The 22204-nt window shown below is 49.7% G+C and overlaps 2 protein-coding genes, 1 long non-coding RNA gene and 1 other non-coding gene across 8 annotated transcripts in view; 3 read left to right on the top strand and 1 right to left on the bottom strand.

The window, feature by feature from the left end:
- Positions 1–112: 112 nt before the first annotated feature.
- LOC125401827 (uncharacterized) lies at positions 113–827 on the top strand. The gene is made up of 2 exons (XR_007232467.2): positions 113–529; positions 721–827. It is a non-coding gene; the product is annotated as an uncharacterized LOC125401827 (long non-coding RNA).
- Positions 569–642, top strand: LOC125401883 (small nucleolar RNA SNORD60). Its single transcript, XR_007232481.1, has one exon. It is a non-coding gene; the product is annotated as a small nucleolar RNA SNORD60 (small nucleolar RNA).
- A 346-nt stretch (positions 828–1173) lies between the features above and the next one.
- Positions 1174–6214, bottom strand: Rab26 (RAB26, member RAS oncogene family). 2 transcript variants are annotated; one of them, XM_048436264.3, is made up of 9 exons: positions 5874–6214; positions 4677–4787; positions 2880–2921; positions 2733–2799; positions 2534–2586; positions 2180–2245; positions 2037–2093; positions 1862–1938; positions 1174–1765 (listed from the first exon to the last, which is right to left on the bottom strand). In XM_048436264.3, exons 1-9 carry the CDS (start codon positions 6069–6071, stop codon positions 1663–1665), a joined length of 774 nt encoding a protein of 257 aa, XP_048292221.1. In that variant the 5' UTR covers positions 6072–6214; the 3' UTR covers positions 1174–1662. The 2 variants fall into 2 exon arrangements, with proteins under 2 accessions (XP_048292221.1, XP_048292222.1); XM_048436265.3 differs by lacking the exon at positions 2534–2586.
- A 13970-nt stretch (positions 6215–20184) lies between these two features.
- Positions 20185–22204, top strand: part of Pkd1 (polycystin 1, transient receptor potential channel interacting) — a 50082-nt gene continuing 48062 nt past the window's right edge. For all 4 annotated transcript variants that reach the window (XM_085694725.2, XM_085694724.2, XM_085694723.2 and 1 more), the window contains exon 1: positions 20185–20606. In XM_085694725.2, coding sequence (XP_085550851.2) covers positions 20392–20606 — 215 coding nt within the window. In that variant the 5' untranslated portion in view covers positions 20185–20391. The remainder of the gene's footprint in view (positions 20607–22204) is intronic.

The raw sequence follows: 22204 nt of genomic DNA, 5'->3' as shown, positions 1-22204 counted from the left end.
GACTCCCGGAACTCCGGCGGCTGCATCACACTTTGAGTTTCCTAAACTACGACTTCCGGCGACCTCGGCACTACAGGACCGGATTGGTGACTTCTGAATCACTCTATGTTGCAGACCGAAATTTAATTGGCTAAATCCACTCGTCGCTCACGTACTCAGTGGCTCTACAGAGGGGCTGATCTTCGAGCGACCCAAGATACCGCCTCCGAAAGAAAGTCTACGATATGATTGGTGGAAACTTCATGACAGCTTGGAGAGCATATCAGCAGCGAAGGAAGGTGGGCTCTTGCTCAGACGGCCCAATTACATAAGGGGCAGTTCTATAAACGCTTGAGCCTCAGCTGCGGTCGTTCTTTTGGGAGTGAGTTAGTACCGTGCGTTGGCCTTTGTCCTGGCTCTGTGAAGCACGTTTTACCGGCCTTGGTCGCCAAGACGAACTGGAAGGGCCTCTCAACTGCAGGCCAACCTTCTTTGAGGCGGTGGTCTGGGTCCTGCTTTTCCCCTAAATCTTCTGGCTCCTTTTTTGCAGGTAAGACCGAGTCGGGCCTGGCTTTCCTTTGCAGCACCAAGCCTATGATGAATTTCTGACACCTCGTATGAAAACTGTATGTGCAGTCTGATTACATTACAAGGCTGAGGCTTGGGGACTCTGCCTTTAGTTGGAAAGGCTGGAAATGAAAAGTTACCAAACGTAAAGATTTCTGTTTTTGTGACTTTCAGGGCATGGTGAGTCGGCGGCTTCCAGAATCAACGGGCAGAAGGGTTTGCTGGTAAGCTGCGTATCTGTATTCTAATTGCTTAAGCAATAAAGAGAAAATGCAATCGCAGTCTTCGTTTCAAATGTCTTTATTTCATGTACTGTAGAGGCCCTCGTTTCTCGTGCAAAGGGCGAACCGTGAAAGTGAGGCCTCCGGGTTTTAGAACTCTGCTCTAGGATGAGCTCTTGGCCTGTCTTGTTTCAGTAATGGGTTGTGGGCCACTGGTAATCCAGGATCCATGGGGAACTGTATTTTGAGGGTGTTTGCACATCTGGAAGTCAGAATAACCCACAGGAGTCAGTGCTTCCACCAAGTGAATTCTGGGACTATTAGGTCAGGGTTCTTGTAGATGCCTTTACCCCCACTAAGCCATTGTGCTGGCCCTGGAAGATGACTTTCTACAGATGACACAAACTCCAGGAAAAAAAAACCTTTATTGACTTTATGAGGACAGTTTCACTCACGTTTATGACTTGGTGACACGTGGAAGGGACCCCGGGCCAGCCTGCCGAGTGGTAATTTAGTTGTGTCCCGGCATAGCTGTGATTTTCCTTCCTGCTAGTATCCTCTAAGCGCCTCATCGGGAGTGAACTAAAAGCAGGCTGCTGTGGCCTTGGGGCTAACGACTGGACAACAGTGACGAAGCCCTCTTTCCTGGCTGGGGTCCTGCATGGGCTGTGTGCAATAAGCAATGGCTTAGAAGCTAGGCACTATAGGTAATGCCCTCCTCTGCTGCAAGTGCCCAAGAGAGGGCGACAGAGTGCCATGGTATGGTTTGTAGCCACTGGGGCAAAGGGGGCTAGCATTAGCCTCAGGAATCTTGAAAATGGGAACACTCGGGGCAGTCACTGGGTCAAGTCCTATAGGCTCCCGCACAGCTTCCAAGGCAGGGTTGCTTCCAGGTTCAAGGCCGACAGCAGGATACCCCTCGACCCTCCCTCTTGATGTAGTCGTGTAGCCTGAAGCGTGGTTCGTTGGGAGCCTTTGTGGATCGCTGTTTTAACTCCCTGAGGAGCAGGGGTGACAACAGGACATTGTAGCAGCCTCTTCCAGGTGTACAGCGTGGAGCATAAGGGCGGTGCTTGTTCACAATCAGGACTTACTTTGCTATGGCTGTGAAAGCCAAGTCCACGTTGAGGCCGGTCTTGGCGCTGGTTTCCATGAAAGGTAGCCCGTACTCCTGCAGAGAGCCGCTGGCAGCTGGGTGCTGACCACATGCAGGCAACCCAAGTGGTATGGCCTTAAGGACACCTCATCACCCGCCCCGTTTTGACTCACCTTGGCCAGTTTCTCCCCATCTTCCCTCTTTACCACACGTTCTTGGGTAGAGTCGACCTGACCCAGGCACAGAAATTTTGTTACTGCCCATGCATGGCTTGCCCTGTTGGGCCAGGCTGGAGGTAGCAGGTTCAGAGTCCCACCTTGTTCCCCAGCAGCATGAGCACCACGTCCCGCTGGGCGTATTCCTGGATCTCCGTCAGCCAGGCCTGTAGAGGGAAAGCTGAGGCCAGTCTCAAGGCTGATCGTGCCCTCTTGTACCACACTTCTTCAGGTGTCTTTTCCTAGAAGCCCTGGCATGTGTGGAACAGAGGTACCCACCTCACTGGTCCCTTAGCCAGGTGATCCTGCTAATGGAGCCAGATGTTACCCATGCACACTGGCCAGCACGAGCTCAGAGGGGTCCATCAGTTCCTACCCTTCCTATCAGCAGGGTTCTTAGAGACCTTGATGCTCTCTAGACAACCCAGGCCCCCCCCCACCAGGAAGCCACTGACCTGGATGTTGTCGAAGGAGTCTTTGTTGGTGATGTCATAGAGCAGCAACAGGGCTGGATACAGAAAGTAATGAGGATATCCCTGGGGCCCAGTGGCTCCTTAAACCACCTGCATACTTAAGTCATTGGAAGTCATGGGATGCTCACCCCCTGCCCCCATGCCAGACTCCCTGTGGAGGAGAACTGGCCCCATGTCTTACCGTGAGCATCCCGGTAGTAGGCATGGGTGACACTTCGGAACCGCTCCTGACCAGCTGTGTCCCAGATCTGTGGCAACAGGCACTGGTCATACTGCCCAACCTCTCCCCGGTGCCTCCAGCCCCAAACTTGTACTCCTGCAAGCTCACCTGCAGCTTCACCTTCATGCCATCCACATCCAGAACTTTATTCTGAAACAGAAGCAGCCAGCAACAGTAAGGATGCCTGCCCTCCTCTGGCCTGAGGGCCCCTAAGGTTGAAGTAAGAGAGGGAGTCATGCAAGCCATGGCTGAGCCCCCACTGATGGGAGGCTGGGGGACCCACCCCCATCCCATTTCTGCAGCACTTCCTGGGTTTCCTGCTCTGAGAACTTAAACCAGCCCTCAGGTCACATTCATGTTTAAAATCAGATGTTCCTAGCAGCTGCCTGGTACTCCCTGCCTCCAGCATCAACCCCAGGGGGATCCTCTTCAGGTGACCCTTCCTGCCCTGATACTAGGTTATCATGGCCAGCTATGTACACTTTGGGCCCTTGTTTACCCCATCCGCACTCCCGCCAACGGGTCCTACACAGGTTCCCACTTGCCAAGAGTGTAGTAGTAATATTAGTATGCTGTTCCTGCTTAAAGTCATCGATGGTACAGAGGGTACACTGTGCCCCAGTTTCCCCACCTGTAGATGGGGATAGGAAGGACACCTTTAACTTAATGAGCTACTGTGTACACTGAGAACTACACCCCACCTGGGAAAGCTAATTTCATTTTTCCCCCCTCTCAATCACTGGGACACATTTCTAAGAGGCAGGACTTAATTTAAACCTACCTGACTCTGTATTGTGTCCACTGAGCCCAGAACTATGGCTGGTACATAGGCAATATTCATAAATTTTCTATCTGCAGGTCTAGACCAGTCCCTTCAAGATGAGCCACAAGGCTGGAGTGCCCACCCACTCATCACCCCAGAGAGGGGTTGACTATAGGCTGGGGCCAAGGGAGGTGAGGCCTGGCTCCCCCTTTCTCCAGAATTCCTGCTGTCAGGGCTTCTAGGTCTCCAGGGAACCAGGCTCAGCCATCTGCCTGGCGAGGGACGATACTCTGCCTTTCCTGCACCCTGAACAGGGGTGCAAACCGCACAGCCCCACCTCCCTCACCTTCCACCCAGGAGCCAAGATGAGGTGGGTAGGGAAACCAGGGTGGGCAAGAAACACCTGCTCAAGCTTGTCCTGCCCCCTGGAACTTCCACCTTGACTTCTTCCTGAACTCTAGGACCTAGAGGGCTTGAGGAAACCTGCAATCCTCAGTAAGAAACAGTTCCCACTAGGAGGACCCCCCTTTCTGTCCCCAGAATGGGCCTTCCTGCCAACCTCCTGCTAACTGGGTCTAATTAAAGGGTGAGAAAAATGCAAATTCAAGATTTGCCAAGAACACACCAGCACCTCAGCACATGAGATTCAGAATGGGCAAGGGGGTTGGGAGGCTCTTGATGTCTGGAGCTCCCAGGACCCTGCCTGGGATCCTAAGGAGGTCTCTTCCAAGCTGCACTGCATTGTAGGAACTAGAGAGTTCCCAGTACCTCCCATGGCCTTGGGTGCCCTCTTTGGTGGGAAAGCAATATTGTCCTCCTGAGTGAAGGAGCAGCCTTGAGATCCTCTCACTGTCACTGCCCTAGGGCTCAGGTATAGCTCAGCAGAGCATCAGGCGTGGGCACAGGTATAGCTCAACATAACATCAGCCCCTGCTAAGAGTAGCATTCTGCTGCAGCTGGATGCAGTTAGGAGGCTTCCCCGGGACCCTCAGGTGTTGGGAAGCAGCTGGTTTGGTAGCTAAGCTCTCATCCCCTGGGACTATGGACACATCAGTAGATGGAGAGTCAGCTGGGAGGACTATGTATAAGAACCACAGAGTACATCTGGACATAGAGCTCAGGACATTAGCCTCCATTCTTACCCGGAAGTCGATGCCCACAGTGGAGATGAAGGTACCAGCCAGGAAAGCCCCATCCTTGAAGCGCACAAGCAGGCAGGTCTTCCCCACACCGGAATCCCCCACCAGCATGACCTGGAGCAGACAGGAGGGTCAGAGGAGTCAGGCTAGGAGATGAGGGCCTTGCCCACCTAAAAAGATCCTTCCGGTCAGTCTTGAGCTGTGGGGGAGGGGCAGGAGAAGAGATGAGTGTTCCAGGCCTGTAGGTTCAGCATAGCTTGGGGAAATATAGCAGCCATGGTCCCAAAAGCTTGGATGCCCAGTATCTCTGCCCCTGGTAGTCCCATGTCACCTCTCCCTCCAACAATGCCACCTCAATCAATGGGGAGTGAGAGCCACTGTCCCCATCCAAGATCTTACCTACCCCTCCTCCATAGACATCATGCTTGATCTGGGAGGGCAGCATTTGGGGCCTATGGGGAGCACAGCATGAGAATGCAGCTGGAACCTCCTAAGAGACCTGTGGGGACTCAGTGCCAGGGGCTTCTTCAATTCCAGCAGAGACACAAATCTCAGCAGCAAGGCTCAGTAGAGGCTAAACAGTCAGCTTTTGAAGTGAAGAGGGGCTAGGGACAATCTGGAGGCCTGAGGGGCAGACTGGCGAAGTCTCTCCCTCCCCCCACCACCCCTGCTGCCAAAACCTCCAAAACCCTCTGCCTTCAGAGGTCAAAGTCACACAAGCTTCAGTTTTGGACTGGGGGTGGCCCTCTTCCTCCTCCCTCCCAGAAAAAGACTAACAGTCCTTGGGGGCGAGGGAAGGCAGCATATGGATGGGAACTGATGAGAGTGGAGCACCGGTAGGGCCCAAAGGTCGGGGAGGGACAGCTTCAGGATTCTGATCTTTCAGAACTCCTTGCTTGGTCTCACAGTAGGTGGAGTAGGGGCAGGTCCTGCCAGCTGTTGAATACCCCAGACCCGAGCCTAATAGTTGTGTGTGTGTGTGTGTGTGTGTGTGTGTGTGTGTGTGTGTGTACACGCGCGCATGTGAATGCGCGCGACAATGTAAGCTGATGCCTAGCTAGCTGTGAGGTGTTGCTCTGGCCAGTTCAGCGGCCAGGGTCCGCACTGCCCTGCCACTCTTCCCCAGAGGCCTTCCCAGTAGTCTAGTATCTATCCAACGACACCTGCTGCACTCCCATGGCGGGGAGGTGCCTAGCTCACCTTGAAAGCAACGTCGTAGAAGTCTCCAGTGCCACCAAGTGAGGGCCGGCCGGACTGCGGGGGCCCGTTGGGCAGCGCCTCAGAGCCAGGACACGGAGTTCTAGGATGTGCCAGACGGGACCGGTTGGCGGCGGTGGGCAGCGTAGAAGCAGCAGGCACACTCCCCGCCTTGCTCTTGGGGGTCTTCTTCCTTGACATGATTATCAGTTTGCTCCTGCTGCTGCCACCACGCCTTGGGCCGTCCCACGCCCGGTGCCGGCCAAGTCAGACCCGAACCCGTCCCGCAGCAGCAGCAGAAGCAGCAGTGGTAGCAGCATCTCCAGCACTCGGCGCCTGCCCCGCCCCCGCCTCCCTGGCGGCGCAGCCACTCAGGCCCGGCCTCCCGCCGCCTCAGCCAATGGCCACTCTGGGGCGGAGCCATGCAAATAAGCCCGCCGCTCCGAGGGCGGAGTCAGGAGGTTCCAGTGTTCACCCAAGAAGCATTCTCTGATGCTCTGTGCTAAGACTCAAGGGCCCCAGCTATTTACATCTAGTGTGAAGAAGCACCAGGATCCTGGGTCCTCTCGGATGCAGTTTCTTTCCCCAGCTGTCAATGTCCCAGTTTAGTAATCTAACTCATTTGACTGGGCCCCAGACCTGGGCCATGGGGTGTGTTCTGAGATGAGGGTGCTGGGGCAGAAGGCTTGTATGTGTAGGCAGCCTGAGATTCTGTTTCTTCCCAGCAAGAGATGCCAGCCACCTGACCTACTTGTTCTCAATGCTGTACCCTCCAGGGCAGGCAGATCCAGGAAGCTCCCACACTCCAGCTTCACAAATAATCCCTGCTATGTCTGAGCACTCTGGGCTCAGCTGTTCTAAGGCACAATGGGTACGGTGCTCTTCCTCACAGACTTTGCTGCCTGGGCTGAAGCATGGGTATCTGAGGAGGGAAAGGAAGTGGGTATCACAGCCAGCACCAGACCCTATGAGATAACCCTTGCAAGACCTCTGCCCTGAAAGCCTAGGAGATAGGTGGTTGCTTCCCCAGAAGCGACTGGTCCACAGTCTTTCCATCCTAGGTTCCTACCCAAAAGTGGTCAGTGTTGATTCTCTAGACCCCAAACTGGTTCAGGACCCACCCCCAGGACCTGACCCTACTGTCCTACCTATACTGACCGGAGGAGCTCTGTGCGAAGCCTCTTACTCAAGACGCTCTAGTCTGGAGAATGAGACTTCAGTGATCAGAGGTGAGGTCAGTGGGTGCAGAAGGGTGGTACCCTTGAGGAACGGTGTTTGGTGTTCCTCTGGAATGGCCAAGCTGCCCTCCAAAATGTGATAGCTGTCATCAAAACTCAAGGTCTCTTGGAGGCCTCCTGAGACTTCTTAGCTGGTAGGGACCAGAGCATAAATAATTCACTCCCTCTGGGGCTCAAGGCCTAGAAGGACCCAGACGGAGGAGGCATATTGTCTAGAGTATTTCCTAGACAGGGCCTGGCTATGGTCTGCACAGCAGAGGCCTTGGAAAGTTTCCCTGCACTGACTGCTGTCGTGTGTGAGGTGTGCTAGTCTCTGTGTAGTCCTGCTACAGTCCCCAATGGTCTGATGGGAAAACTGAGGCCCAGGAAGGCAATAGGAGTTGCTGCTCACGATCACCGCGCTAGCACACACCAGAGATTAGGCTGCTCTTGGGTCTGTCATCTTGTCCTGTGTCTCGGCCTCACCCTTCAGGGACCTGTTATTGTAGCACAAACCCAGGAAAGCCTCAGGTCTCCTTCCCTCATCTCCCTTCACTGACCTCCAACCTCTTTCAGGCCAGTCTTGAGATCTGGATGTCCTGACCTAGAGTGTGGGTCCTGGACTCTCACTGCTGCATTCCCTGAGGATGCCAGATTTCCTGCTCTCACAAAGCCAACCTCAGGACGACTGGCCCAGGATCTCAGCTGGGGACTTCAACAGCCTGTGCCTACTTGCTCTAGGAAGTAGAGCATGCAGCCTCTGTCAAGCTGCTGCCCAAAATATATCTAGAACATGGGATGAAGACAGAGTTCAGTTCAGATGCTCTGGGCCAGGGGCTGCAAGTGGAGAGGGAATTCTGGGTGTGAGTAGTGAAGATAGGGGAGGCAACCAGGACGAGAGAAGGTACAGGGGAGCTAGAAAAGGGCAGCAGAGGAGGGAGCTTCCAGCCGCAGAGGAGATAGACTTGCCTTTAAAATGAGGAGCGTTTACATAAAATCCAGCCCTCTGCTGTCTCCTGAGAAACCCCGAGCCCCAGATCTCTCTCCTCCCCACAGTTCAGCTCATCTTTGATCGTTGTATCTCATGGCTCTTCTGTTCCCATCTGTTTCTCTCCCGGGAATGTAAGCTTTCTGGGCACAGGAAGCAGCTTGTCTTGGTCACTGCCATATCCCCAGCAGCCAGCTCCTGGCCTCAATAAGCAGTTACTAAATTGGCGAAAGAAATATAAGTTAGAAAGTAGGCATGGTGGCACATGCCTTTAATCCTAGTACTTAGGAGGCAGTGGCAGGCAGATCTCTGTGAGTTAAAGGTGGGCCTGGTCTACAGAGTAAGCTCCAGGCCTGTTAGGACTACATAGTGAAACTTCCTTGTGGAACATTTAACTCGGCAAAGATGTGTTACATTTGCTTATGTTGCAGAATATTGTGTAACTATGTAAAGGTGTGTTACATTTGTTTACACTGCATTTGTTTAATAATGTGAAGATGTATTGCTTTGCCAGCCTAAAGATACCTGATTGGTCTTATAAAAGGCTGAATGGCCAAAAGCTAGGCAGTAGAGTAATAGGTGGGACTGGAGGGCAGAGAGAATAAATAGGAGGAATCTAGAATCCAGAAGACAGAGGAGAGCCGTGCGGTGGTGGCGCACACCTTTAATCCTAGCACTTGGGAGGCAGAGGTAGGCAGATCTCTGTGAGTTCGAGGCCAGCCTGGTCTACAGAGTGAGTTTCAGAACCGGCTCCAAAGCTACAGAGAAACCCTGTTAAAATAAGTTATACGAGCTATTGTAACAAGCATAAGATAAGACCAAGCATTCATAATTAATATCAAGTCTCCATATCATGATTTGGGGAGCTGGCGATCCAAGAAAGCCTGTTGCAAAAGTCTTGAAGTTAATTAAATAATTAAAATAAAAAAGAGTTGGGTAGGTGGTGGGGGCATACTTTTAATCTCAGAACTTGGGAGGCAGAGGTAAGTGGATTGAGGCTAATCTGATCTACATAGTGAATTCCAGGACAGTCAAGGCTATATTAGACCTTGTCTTAAAATACAAAACAGCATCAAAAGAAGACAACTAATTCTTTGGTATTTGTCCCAGTAATAGAGTGACTGGGTCTATGTCTCCTGCCCTTGAATCTGAGCAGTAGCAATGATACAACAGAAGCAGCCCCAAGTTTCTTATGCCCTGAGACAGGGGTTTCCAGAATTAGAAGACACCCAAGCAGCCAGAGGAGAGAAACTAACTAAGCCAGATCTCTGACTGATACACAAACTCAGAGGCTGATGCCATGTAAAACAAGGTCTTGCTATGTAGCTCACGCTGGCCTCAAACATAATCCTCCTGCCTCAGCCTTGCAAGTGCTGGGATTATAGCAGGCCACCATGCCCTTCCAGAGAAGAGACTTTTTAAATCATAGTTTATTTGGGAGATGTTTCTTACATAGCAATAAGTAACTAATGACAGCTCAGAACAAACTTGAGGGAAGGGGCCAGTTTGGTGAGAAAGGGTCAGGAGGATGTGACTGCCTCAGTTTGGCCTGGAGTCTCCCAGTCTCTTGAAAAGAAGAGCACCGCTGGCAGGGAGCTAGGACTGGCTGTATGCCCCGGGAAGTGTGGTCCAGCCCTCAGCCTCAGAACGCAAAGATGGCTCCATGCAAAATAAATAAATAAATAATAATAAAGTGGTGGACATGTCCTTTTACCCAACTGAATGGTCCATGAAACCTCACCTCTTACTTACAGCCCAGACCTCATGTCCCTCAGCTCCTGAAACCTTTTATAGTTTAACACTTTTTTGCGGGGGAGTTTCTCTGTGTGATAACCCTGGCTGTCCTGGAACTCACTCTGTAGACCTGGCTGGCCTCAAACTCAGAGATTCACCTACCTCTGCCTCCCAAGTTCTGGGATTAAGGTGTGTGCCACATAGCCCTGCTTCCTGTAACCTTCCAACTGGTCTCTTCTGGGAGTACGAGCCCACTGACTTGGTGTAGCACGTGCCATGAATCCCCCAGCCCAGCCTCTCTCAGGGTCTCCATTTGCCCTAGGCTTCCAACTTTACCCCCACACCAGAATCTGGCCTGTGCCGGAGCACAGTGCAGGCAGGAATGTGAGCCATCCCCTTGACCTTACAGGTTCGGCTTGCAGCCCTGCTTCTACTTGCTGCACCCTGGATGTCCTCCGGTGGTTCCTTAAAGCTAGCTCTGTGACCTCTGTACCCATCTGGGAACTTCCTGAGACAGATCCTATGTCACCTGCTCCTGTCCCCACTGGCACCGAAGGGAATGGCCTGTGATTAAGCAGCAGAAAGCTAGACTGGGCTTCGGGGGTCCTCTTTAGCTAGCAAAGGCAGAACTCCCAAAGCTTCTCTCAGAGCTCTTCGTGAGGAGTCAGGCCTGCAGAGCCCAGCTGGCAGCTATCTAGATGCCTAGGGCAGAGGTCCCTTTCTTACTGTGTGACCCTGGGTACTTGGCATCGCCTCTCTGGACCTACTTCCTGTTCTGTGAAATGTGGAGGAGGAGTTGATCTCCAAGGGCCCTTCCTGCTCAGACACCTTATGTTCTATGAAATCCTTGTGAAAGTTGCCATGGAAACGTCAGAAGAACTGCAACAGCCCTGAATTATATGAGAGAGAGAAAGAGAGAGAGAGAGAGAGAGAGAGAGAGAGAGAGAGAGAGAAAGAAATAGAGAATGAGAACGGTGAGTCACCCTAGAAAGCAGGTGATGTCAGATGTATGTTGACTCTGGCACCCAGATGTAAAGAAGCCACATATATTCTTCTCCTGAAAAGAGAGCCCGAGAGAGAGCTCATTTCATGACCCTAATATCCTGAGGGTTGGGAGTAGAGGTGAGTGAGCCTCTGCCTGAAGAACCATCTGTATAGGCCTAAGCAGAGAGCACCTCCTTTGCAGGTTAAGACTGCAGTGGCTTGCTCTGCAGAGATGTTTCTCCAGAAATGAAGGTGAGCTTCTGCACAAGTCACATTCCCAGGGCTGGGGTGTAGCTGAAGCCGAGCTGTCATTTAGCACTCAAGAGGCCCTGGATTCCATCGCCAGCACTGAAAATAAAAGTCACATTCTCTATTTTCTTGGCGGGGGGGTCATGGTTCCTAAGTCTGTACTCCTATTGAGTCAGGGACCAGTTCTCAGTGCTGGCTTCCAGCTTCCAAGTGGGACCCCCCCTTGCCAACATGGGGGGGGCTGAGTGGGGTCATGTGGACCCAAATTCTCGAGCAACATTGGAGATCATGAGATGATCAAATAGTCCCTTGCTTTACCACATATTCCCCAGAGCCACCGTGACTGACATCTCTGTGACTGAACTTGCATTGTGCCTTCTTTCTTTTTCTTTATAGGAGGAGAGTAGGAGGTGCTTTTTGATTCAGGGCCTATGTTGTCTGGTTTTGTCAAAAATAGTTTTATGGGTATCTAGTTAATAAATCCAGTAACTGCATATGTTTAAAGTGTATAAGCTGAGAGGCTAGGGAGATGGCTTAGTGAGTAATGATAAGCAAGCCGGGCAAGTCTGAGGACCTGAATTCTGATTTCCACCCATATTAAAAAAAGAAAGATGGGCTGGAGAGATGGCTCAGTGGCTAAGAGCACTGGCTGCTCTTTCAGAGGATCCAAGTTCAATTCCCCGCACCCATATGGCAGCTCATAACTGTCTATAACTTCAGTTCCAGGTATTTGGCACCTTCACACCAAAGTACATAAAACAAAGTTAAATAAAAAAAAAATTAAAAGAAAGTGCCAGGCGATGGTGACGCACATCTTTAATCCCAGCACTTGGGAGGCAGAGACAGGTGGATTTCTGTGAGTTCGAGGCCAGCCTGGTCTACAGAGTGAGTTCTAGGCCAGGCTCCAAAGCTACTGAGAAACCCTGTCTCGAAAAACCAAAAGAAACAAAAAAGAAAGGAAGAGAGAAAGAAAGAAAGGAAGGAAGGAAGGAACGAAGGAAGAAAGAAAGAAAGAAAGAGAAAAAGGAAAAGAAAAGGAAGAAAGAAGGAGGCAGGCTTGGCAATATGTGTCTATAACCCTAGAGCTGGCAAATGGAAATTCTGGGGATTCAGAGATAATCTAGTCTAGCTGAGACATTGACCTCCAGGTTCAATGAGAGACTGTCTCAAAAGCTAGGACAGAGGCTGGAAAGATGACTCCATGAATAGGAACACTTGCTGCTCTTGCAAAGGACCTGGGTTCTGTTTCCAGAAGACAGTTTCTAGCAGTCTGTAACTCCTGTTCTGGAGGATCCAACGCCCTCTTCTGGGCTCTGTGGGGACTGCATGCATGTGGTACACTTACATAACATGCAAGTAAAATACTCATACATATAGATTAAAAATAAATCATTAAAAAAAGTGTTCTGAGGGGCTGGAGAGATGGCTCAGTGGTTTAAGAGCATTGCCTGCTCTTCCAAAGGTCCTGAGTTCAATTCCCAGCAACCACATGGTGGCTCACAACCATCTGAAATGAGATCTGATGCCCTCTTCTGGCCTGCAGGCAGACACACAGACAGAATATTGTATACATAATAAATAAATAAATATTTTAAAAAAAAGTGTTCTGATGTCACATACCTTTAATCCTAGCACTCAGGAGGCAAATGAAGGCAGATGCCTGTGAGTTTGAGGCCATCCTGGTCTGCAGAGAGAGTTCCAGGACAGCTAGGACACACAGAGAAACCCTGTCTTGGAAAACAAAAACAAACAAACAAAAGGGGTGGGGGAGAGTACCAAGAAGTGATGGTGTAGGCCTTTAATCTCAGCACTTGAGAGGCAGAATCAGGAAGGTCTCTGGGTGTGAGGCCCTGTTCTCCCTGTTCCTTGAGGCCAAAACACAGGATGCAAGCTAAGCTTCCTGCTAAGTTCCATCCTTGCTTCTGCTACAGCCTGGTACATTAGCCTAAGAGGTCTATTTTACTTTAAAATGGTAATTTCTCAACCTGCCTGAAAGAAGCTCAGGCGCCAAGGTCCATCTACCCTGTCTGACACTGCCTTGCACCCTCGACCACCTGCCTGAGGCCAGTTTCCTCAGCCCCCTCTGGGTGGGAGGAGATTTTCTTTACTGGGGCCAAAAGTATTTAACCCTGGATTAAGTTGAATAAATTTGGGCATTCTCTTCTTGAGGATGACTGGAACTCTGTATCTCTGTGTGTGCATCTTGTGTTTTAACCCCTAGGACAATATGGAACTCGTGGGAGGTGGGTGGCGCAGAACGGCGACCCCCACATCTGGGCGTTCCAGGCTAACTCCTAGAGAGTTCCACGACAGCCAGAGCTGCATAGTGAGTCCTTGTATAAAAACAAAACGAAACATGCTCACATCACATATGCACACACATAGATCATACAGTTTAATAATGTAGAACTTTGTCATCTGGCCATAACATGATCATCACCATCTTGAAATCAAAGCAGTTGTGGTCACCATTACGAGACTTTCACAAGACTGAATCCCTTAACATGGCCTCATGAGAGAAATTGGGGAAAACTTACATATACAAGACACACAAAGTCCCTCTTCTCCCGAGAAAAGGCTCTTCCTCGTTCTCAGGTACAGCTGCCTGTATATTGTTCATGCTCCTATTGGTAACTATTGTTCTTTTTAAAAGAATATGATGATGGAATGCCCCAGGCGGCTCACGGAGTCCGACAAGGATGGCCGTGAGTCCCTGCAGTGCCATGCGGCCGGGTAGTCAGGCGGGCGGTTACGGTGGATAAAAGGCTCATAGGACATAGTATTATTTAAAGAAGAGGGAGACATTTATTGCTTAAAGGAGAGAAAACAGAGAGAAAACAAAGACACACGTACATACGAGATGAAACAAACACACATACGTGAGAGAGAGAGAGAGAGAGAGAGAGAGAGAGAGAGAGAGAGAGAGAGAGGAAGATGGCAGCGAGGGGAGGGTCAAAAGTGGCTGGGATGGGCGTGGTTAGTTCTTAAAGTGTCCCAATGGAATAACAGTAACCCTAGTAATATTCACTGGTTCCACCCAGCCAGGCTTCGGTGAAAGCTAGACTTGGGTGAATTCTACCTTGGTCTATCATTGTTCTCTCTGTCTAAGGTGTAGAAATAGAATCCCCAGGAAAGTCATGCAACAAATAAGATTTAATATTTTTATGCATCATGAAACCATCATGAGTATACAACAACCAAGACAAAAACACACTTCTTGCTCGGTGCTGGGATGTATGGCTTTGTCCCCAGATCTTCTGTAGAGAACTCTTAGGTCTCCCTGCTTAGGTGGGAGTACCTGGTTTAGAGTAGCCTTAGGAAGCCTTAGTGAAGCATCTGTAGCCTCAGTGGCCAAGGTGTAAAGAACCTAGAAGAACCTCTAGGGGCAGTATTGCCCCAGACCTTGTGCTAACCGCTAATGGGAGGTGTTGCCTGCAGCCTCATTCTTGCCTAAGTATTTCTTCTGATCTTGTCAAATATCTGCATTACCAGATATCCTAAATAAAATAGAATAAACTGAATAGAAATAGAGCATCTGTATTTCTAGACTAGAATAGAATACTCTAAGTAGAAATAGAATATCTGCATTGCTAGAATACAGATTGATTGAACCTGTTATTGTTTTTTTTTTTTCAAGCTCTTTTTCCATTTGGCAACTTTTACTTTAAATTACTTTTTTTTTTCAAGACAGGATTTCTCCATATAGCCCTGGAAGTCCTGGAACTCGCTATATAGAGCAGGCTGGTCTTGAACTCAGAGATCCGCCTGCCTCTGTCTCCCTAAAATTGGGATTAAAGGCATGTGCCACTACTGTCTGGATATTCCATTTTCTTGTATGACATGAATTCTGTAGTCCTTAACTTGTTCATATATACATAAATACGTTTTCCTATCCTGTGTGTGTTCAATTTCCGTGTATGGGTGTTTTTGCCTGCATTTATGTCCATGTACCATGTGTGTCACACAGAAGTCAGAAGAGAGCATTGGATCTCCTTAAACTAGAGTTGCAGAAAATTGTAAGCCATCATGTGGGTGCTGGGAGCCAAACCCCAGTACTCTGGAAAAGAGTCAGTACTTTTGACCACTGAGCCATCTCTCCATCTATTATTTCTTATTTTGTGTGTTTTGATGAACATACCAATCTGCTGATTTTTCTTTTTCTTTTATTTTTTCTTTTTTGAGACAACTGGTCTTGAGCATACACTGTTATTTCTATTTTCAGTCCTTTCCTGAGCTATCATGTTTTCTTGTTTATTTTCCCTTTATAGTTTTCTAGTAATTTTATGTTAATAGTTACCATTGTTTATCTTTAAAAAAACTTTATATATTGGGTATATATATTCCAAACATTCCAGAGACTGAGGCAGGAGAATTGCTGCAAGTCTAAGGTCAGATTGAGATACAGAGTGAGCTTCTGCTTTAAAAAAAAAAATAATAATTGGGCTGGAGAGATGGCTCAACGGTTAAAAGCACTGACTGCTCTTCCAGAGGACCCGGGTTCAATTCCAAGTACCCACATGGCAGCTCACAATTGCCTGTAGTTTCAGCTCCCTGGAAGCTGACACATTTACACCAATGCACATAAAATAAAGTTAAAATAAATTATTAAAAAATCAGTTAGCCGGGCGGTGATGGCACACACCTTTAATCCCAGCACTCGGGAGGCAGAGGCAGGCAAATCCCTGTGAGTTCAAGGCCAGCCTGGTCTACAAGAGCTAGTTCCAGGACAGGCACCAAAAACTACAGAGAAACCCTGTCTCAAAAAATCAAAAAAAAAAAAAATCAGTTAATCAGGGTAGCGTTGGAAACATCTTTATTCTCAACATTTGGAAGGCAGAAGTAGGCAGTCTCTGTGAATTCAAGGTCAGCCTGCTCTACAGAGTTTGTTCCGGGACAGCCAGGGCTACATAGAGAAATCCTGTCTCTAAATAGCACTCCAAATAAAATTAATTAATTAGTTAGAAAAATAAAAGGAGCTGAGCATACTATCCTGTGCCTTTAATCCCAGCACTATAGAGAGGGTAGCAGGCAGATCTCCGAGTTCAAGGCCAGATTTGTCTACAGCGTTCAAGGACAGATAGCCAGGAACACACAGAGAAACAAAACAAACCAAAAAATAAAAAAACAAAACAAAAACCTTGAAAGTGTCTGTGTAACAAAATACAATTGTTTTGATAATTTTATTTATTCATATTATTTATTTTGGTTTTTTGAGACACTGTTTCTCTGTGTAACAGTCAGTCCTGGATGTCCTGGAACTCACTTTGTAGACCAGGCTGACCTCAAATTCAGAGATCCATCTGAAATTTTTTTCTTTTTTTCTTTTCTTTCTTTCTTTTCTTTTTTCTTTTTTATTTCTGCCTCTGGCTTCAGAGTGCTGAGATTAAAGGCATGTGTCAGCATGCCCGGCTGGAAAATAATTTTAAAAAATATTTATTTTAGGGGGCTGGAGAGAAGGCTCAGTGGTTAAGAGCTTTGTCTGCTCTTCCAAAGGTCCTGGGTTCAATTCCCAGCAACCACATGGTGGCTCACAACCATCTGTAATGGAGTCTGGTGCCCTCTTCTGGCCATCAGGCATACACACAGACAGAATATTGTATACATAATAAATAAAATAAATATTTTTTAAAAAATATTTATTTATTTGTTTACTTATTTATTATGTATACAATATTCTGTCTGTGTATCTGCCTGCAGGCCAGAAGAGGGCATCAGATCTCATGCCCTCTTCTGGCCATCAGGCATACACACAGACAGAATATTGTATACATAATAAATAAAATAAATATTTTTAAAAAAATATTTATTTATTTGTTTACTTATTTATTATGTATACAATATTCTGTCTGTGTATCTGCCTGCAGGTCAGAAGAGGGCATCAGATCTCATTTCAGATGGTTGTGAGCCACCATGTGGTTGCTGGGAATTGAACCCAGGACCTTTGGAAGAGCAGACAAAGCTCTTAACCACTGAGCCATCTCTCCAGCCCATAAAAATATTTTTTAAAACGGCTGATTATTTTTTTTATTTACTTATCTTCAAGCTTCACTGTTTTGTTTTTTTATTTGTTTGTTTTTGCTTATGAGCAAGGATCTCATTATGTAGCATTGGCTGCCTTATAACTCACTGTGTAGACCAGGCTGGCCTTGAGATCCTCTTGCCTCTGCTTCTGGAGTCCTAGGATTAAAGGCCTGTGCCACTCCACTTCACTGATTTCTTGTGGGTCTATCTTTCTGCCCTTGGAGCTCTCAAATCTTAAAATTATCTGTCATCTGATTGCAGTGAAAAACTTGGACTTTGAAATATAATTCTGACTCTGCTGCTCACCTGCTGGGTGGCCTGGAACATTTCTTGACATCTCTGTTTCTCCAGTAACCTCATTTCATAAAGGACTAACAAGGGTCTCAGTTGCTACAGCCGTTGAAATTCAACAGATTACAGTAATGAAAGAGCGAGTGAGGAGTGTGGGATGTGTAGTCCCTTCCTTCCATCTCTCAGGATATCCTCACTGCTCTCCCTTCACCTCTCTTTGCCTGCCTGCTTCCCTTCACCTGTTAACCCTTTCCCACATTAAGAAAGGACTTGGCGCTCCTCTGTCCTTCCACACCCCGTGCTGCTCTCCTTCCCCGTGCTGCTCTCCTTCCCCACACGTGGAGCTTTTCAGGGCAGCGGCCCACAGATTTTGTTTACAGTCCTTCCATGCTGCCAACCTGCTGACATGTGGCTTCCTGCCAAGTCTTCCATTCAAAATGCCTTCTGTAAAGGTCATTTCCTGACATCTTTACTTTAGCAATGCACAGGTGACCCAGCAAGGGCCAGAGCCAAGATGACCTTGGAGAACCTGGTGTCTGGGGTTTTGACAAACTTGGGACGAATGCTCTGTGTTCGGTAGACAGCTGGTAAATATGTGTCCTTTCCGTTCTCATGTCAGCATTTTCAAGCTGTTTCTAGAACACTCTCCATATACAATTCTGTATTAGTTTGTAGATTTTCAATTGCTGTTAGGTTGGAACCCCTCCTTATATTAGCTTCCTCCTTCCTTAGGTCTGGCAAAGAAGTTGAACTTGAGAATGGGCGACATCTCTCCCTCTGTCCAGGCTTCTGGGTGGGGACATTATGTTTGCTTCTGGGTCATTTGACCTCTAGGACCCAGCCCACTGTTTGCTTACTGTTCATCTCTGCCTTTGCCTGTGTGGCCTCTACCTGCTCTTCTTTGGGACTTGTTGAATTAAACATTTTAGTTCATACGTAAAATGCGGAACCATGCATCCCATTATCCACAGAGGTATGGTGGTGCCCACTTATCTCCTGGGGACTTGCAGAGTGCTGTGACTCATGGCCCTAGCCAGTACCAACTGACTTCCACATGTGAGTGTGCGCGCGCACACACACACACACATACGCAAAGTTAAAAAATATATTTGAGACAAGGTCTCACTATGTAGCCTTCACTGGCCAGAGCTAGTTATGTAGACTAGGCTGGTCTTGAACTCGAAGAGATCCTCCTTCCCTTGTCTCACCAGTGCTGGGATTAAAGAAGTGTGGCTCCACTATGCCTAGGCCAATAAAAATTTAAAAAATAATTGCTGGGGGCTGGAGAGATGGCTCAGAGGTTAAGAGCATTGCCTGCTCTTCCAAAGGTCCTGAGTTCAATTCCCAGCAACCACATGGTGGCTCACAACCATCTGTAATGGGGTCTGGTGCCCTCTTCTGGCCTGCAGGCATACACACAGATAGAATATTGTATACAAAATAAATAAATAAATATTTAAAAAAAAATAATTGCTGGGTGTGGTGGTGCACAACGTTAGTTCCAGCACTCCAGAGGCAGGTGGGTTTCTGTGAGTTCAAGGCTAGCCTGGTGTACAGAGTGAGTTCCAGGGCAGTCAGGACTGTCCCACAGAGAAAACCTGTCTCGAAAACACACACACACACACACACACACACACACACACACACACACACAGAAACACCAGAAATATAGTTTTTGGTATTCATTATCTAAGCATGTTTTCAAGGTTTATCCAAAGTACTGGGTTTGGAGTATTTAATGTTAGTTTTGTCTCAGGTCCCACGCACAAGGGTCTGTAGACTGGAGTTGCTTGCTGGGTGGGAGGGACAGCACCTTTGCAGCACCTCAGCAGCCGCAGGGTGGGCTGCGCGTCGGGGTGGAGAGCACCGCGATGAGCTTCACCTACTCCAGGTGAGCGCTATCTTGTGCATCACTTCCGAGCCTCTGCAGCATCCTCTGGCAGAGGTCCATGAGATGACGCAAGTATTTATTAACTATTGTGTAGGCTCAGCTCGGCGGTACTGTTCACGGGCAGAATACTTGCGGAGTGGAAACGCACAAAGCGAACTCCCAAAAACAGTGGGACACAGTCACAGCTTTTTGTTTCTAATTAATTAATTTATTTTTTATTAGTGTAGGGAGCGTGTTATGGCCAGAGGACAACTTTGTATAAATTCAGCTTTACGTGGATTTGGGATCGAGCTTAGGTCAACAGGCTTTGCACCGCAAGCTCCTTTATCTGCTGTGCCATCTCTCCCGCAGCTATTGGTGTTTTCAATGCTGTGACTGTTGATTACAGAAGGCTGGGAGCAGAGAAACCTACTGACGCCGGGGAAGCCTCAACAGCCAGAGGGAGCCACCAGGGAGCACGGGAAGGCGGGGTGAGAAACCAGACGCCCTCCAGTCTCACACCGCCCTTCTCTGTAGAGGGTTGGGTACCGACCCTTATAAAATCCCGCCCCCGCGCGGCCGCGCTGCGGCTCTCACTGCAGCTTGATAGGTGGGGCCTCTAAAGCCGCAGCAGAAGGGGCGGGACCTCCTCCACCCCCTAGTCTGGTCTACAGCTGGCCCTGCAGAGCAGGAGGCGGAGCCTTTGAAGGCCACCTCCTCTCCCATAGAGCCCCGCCTACCAACGACGCTTGAGTATCGGGCGGAGCCTAGGCGGCCGCCCTTTCTTCAGACCCTGCCTACTGCAGGATCTGCAGCGCAGAGGGCAAAGCCCTGTCAAGGCCTTCTCCATCCAGCCCCGCCTAAGGCCGACTTGGAGGCGCAGGGGTGGAGCCTGAAGACGCACCGCCTCGCGCCGCGCCGGGGGTGGGGTAGGAGGAGGAGCCGGCCCTGGGTCTGCAGTGCAGCGCGAATGCGCGAGCAGGCGGCCAAGGCCCTGAGGTGCGGCCTGCCCCAGAGCGCTGAGCTGCTGTCGCAGCGCAGACAGGCCACGGCCGCCGCGGCATCCTGTCCCGGGCCGCACCATGAGGTCTGCGGGCCCCTCCTGAACTGCGGCTGCCGGCGCACGGGGCCTCGGGGAGCCGGGGCCATGCGCGGGCTGCGCTGACGATGCCGCCCGGCGCGCCCGCTCGCCTGGCGCTGGCCCTAGGCCTGGGCCTGTGGCTCGGAGCGCTGGCCGGAGACCCTGGGCGCGGCTGCGGGCCTTGCCCGCTCCCCTGCTTCTGCAGCCTGGCACCCGACGCCGCCTGCCGCGTCAATTGCTCGGGCCGCTGGCTGCGGACGCTTGAGCCTAGTCTGCGCATCCCTGCTGACGCCACCGCGCTGTGAGTAGTTGCGCCGAGGCAGGGCAGGCGGATGGGCGGTTGCCATGGCGGCGGGCGGCCTGGCTAGAGCATCACGACCGGGTCCTGCGGGAGCCGAGCTGAGGTAGATAGGGCCCTTCCACAGCGGCGGGGCGCTGCGCTGTTGGCCGCAGGGCGTGGGCGCGGTCCGGAGGTCGGGCCGCAAGACACAGCGGGGGCCTGGCCGCTCCCAGGGCGAGGCTCCAGTAGGGACGTCGGCCCGACTAAATAAGGAAAACCTTGGACCTCAGCCGGCGTGACCCAGAAGGGTAGCCAAAGATCCCGGTTTCTGTGAAGACTAATGTCTTACGCTGCGGGTCTCCTCAAACAGGAGCTGCAACAGGCGCGTGGGGCGTGGCAGGAGGTTTCGGAATTAACATCAATTAGAGACTAATTGAGATGCATCCTGGGGTTGGGGATTTCTGTCAGGGCCCAGAGCTGACATCTAGGGGGAGGAGTCCAGATAAAAATTTGACGACTGAGTAAGGATTGTCTGTGCTGAAGGGCCAAGGTGGGTCCAGAGGACTGCAGGCTGGTCGTGGACATGAATGGTGACTGCTCGGGAAGTGTTAAGTGGAAAGTGTGATGGGAGGGGGCCTCAGGTAGAGCTGCATTTTTCTTAGGAACTTAGGGAAGGGAAATTAATTGCCTGGAAAAAATTTGAGACCCATTCAGTTTTGCATTCTGAAAGTAACAGACAATCTCACTGAGAGAGTGCCTTAAGCCAGGCTTAAGTAGGCTCTTTTTAAAAGACTGTCACTCTTAATTCTTAGTCTGATTCCCTGGAGGAGGTAGAGCTAGACCCTTGTTTTACAGGTGAGGAAACAGGGCTGGAGATGTGATGTAATTTGTTCAAGGTATCACATCTTAGACATGATAGCCTGAGGTTTGGACCTTTCGTAGTGCTGGGGACCAGGGTTGGATCAAGAAGGATGAGGAAGACAGGTTGCAGATATTTGTCTCGGGGCCTGCTGATCCCAACCGCTCAGATTTCCTGGGCACTCAGCTCCAGAAGTCCTTGCTGGAATACCCTCAGGGACTCATTACATTCCCAGGCTCATTAAAGTAGAGCTAGACCCTTTCCTTAGGTTTTATAATATTCTTGGGTGACTTCCCCTTAGCAAGGATGCCCTGTGTCTTTCGGAGCTGAGATTTGGGACTTCACCTAGCCTGTCATGTGCTCCTTGACCATTGAAGCGTTTGTGGTGCTGCTGTGTCTGGAGAGGGATCCCCTCCAGCTATCTAGCAGTACCCACAGAAATTGCATTAGATCTACCCCACCTTTTATTTATGGATGCTGTAATAAGGGCACTTCTCTCTTCTGCTGGCTGGTATCTTTGGGTGTCAGGCCCAGTTCCTATTGGTTCCTCCTCCTCCAGCCTCTACCGGCTTCCCAGGAGCTGTCTAGGGAATGAAGAGTGGAGACCTACAGGTCTGTGGGCTCTGTAAAACAGTGAAGTTTAAGCTGTTGCCTGGGTTTTGGTGCAAGGCGCTTTCTGAGAGCTGATAACCTGGTGTAGCCTGAGTTCACAGACTTCTCAAGGTGGGAACCTCACACACTGCGAAGAGATGTCAGAATA

This window comes from Myodes glareolus, chromosome 9 (genome assembly GCF_982192425.1).
Source record: "Myodes glareolus chromosome 9, mMyoGla1.1, whole genome shotgun sequence".
NCBI lineage: Eukaryota > Metazoa > Chordata > Mammalia > Rodentia > Cricetidae > Myodes > Myodes glareolus.
This window is presented reverse-complemented; position numbering and strand designations above follow the sequence as displayed.

What these genes read in the sequence shown, in the direction of transcription:
- Rab26 (XM_048436264.3), bottom strand. Translation starts at nt 6,071, where the DNA reads ATGTCAAGGAAGAAGACCCCCAAGAGCAAGGCGGGGAGTGTGCCTGCT. An exon ending in CTACTACCGGGATGCTCACG is followed by an intron (nt 2,587 to 2,732) that starts GTAAGACATGGG and finishes TTCTGTATCCAG; the next exon opens with CCCTGTTGCTGCTCTATGAC. An exon ending in GCTTTCACAGCCATAGCAAA is followed by an intron (nt 1,766 to 1,861) that starts GTAAGTCCTGAT and finishes CCTGCTCCTCAG; the next exon opens with GGAGTTAAAACAGCGATCCA.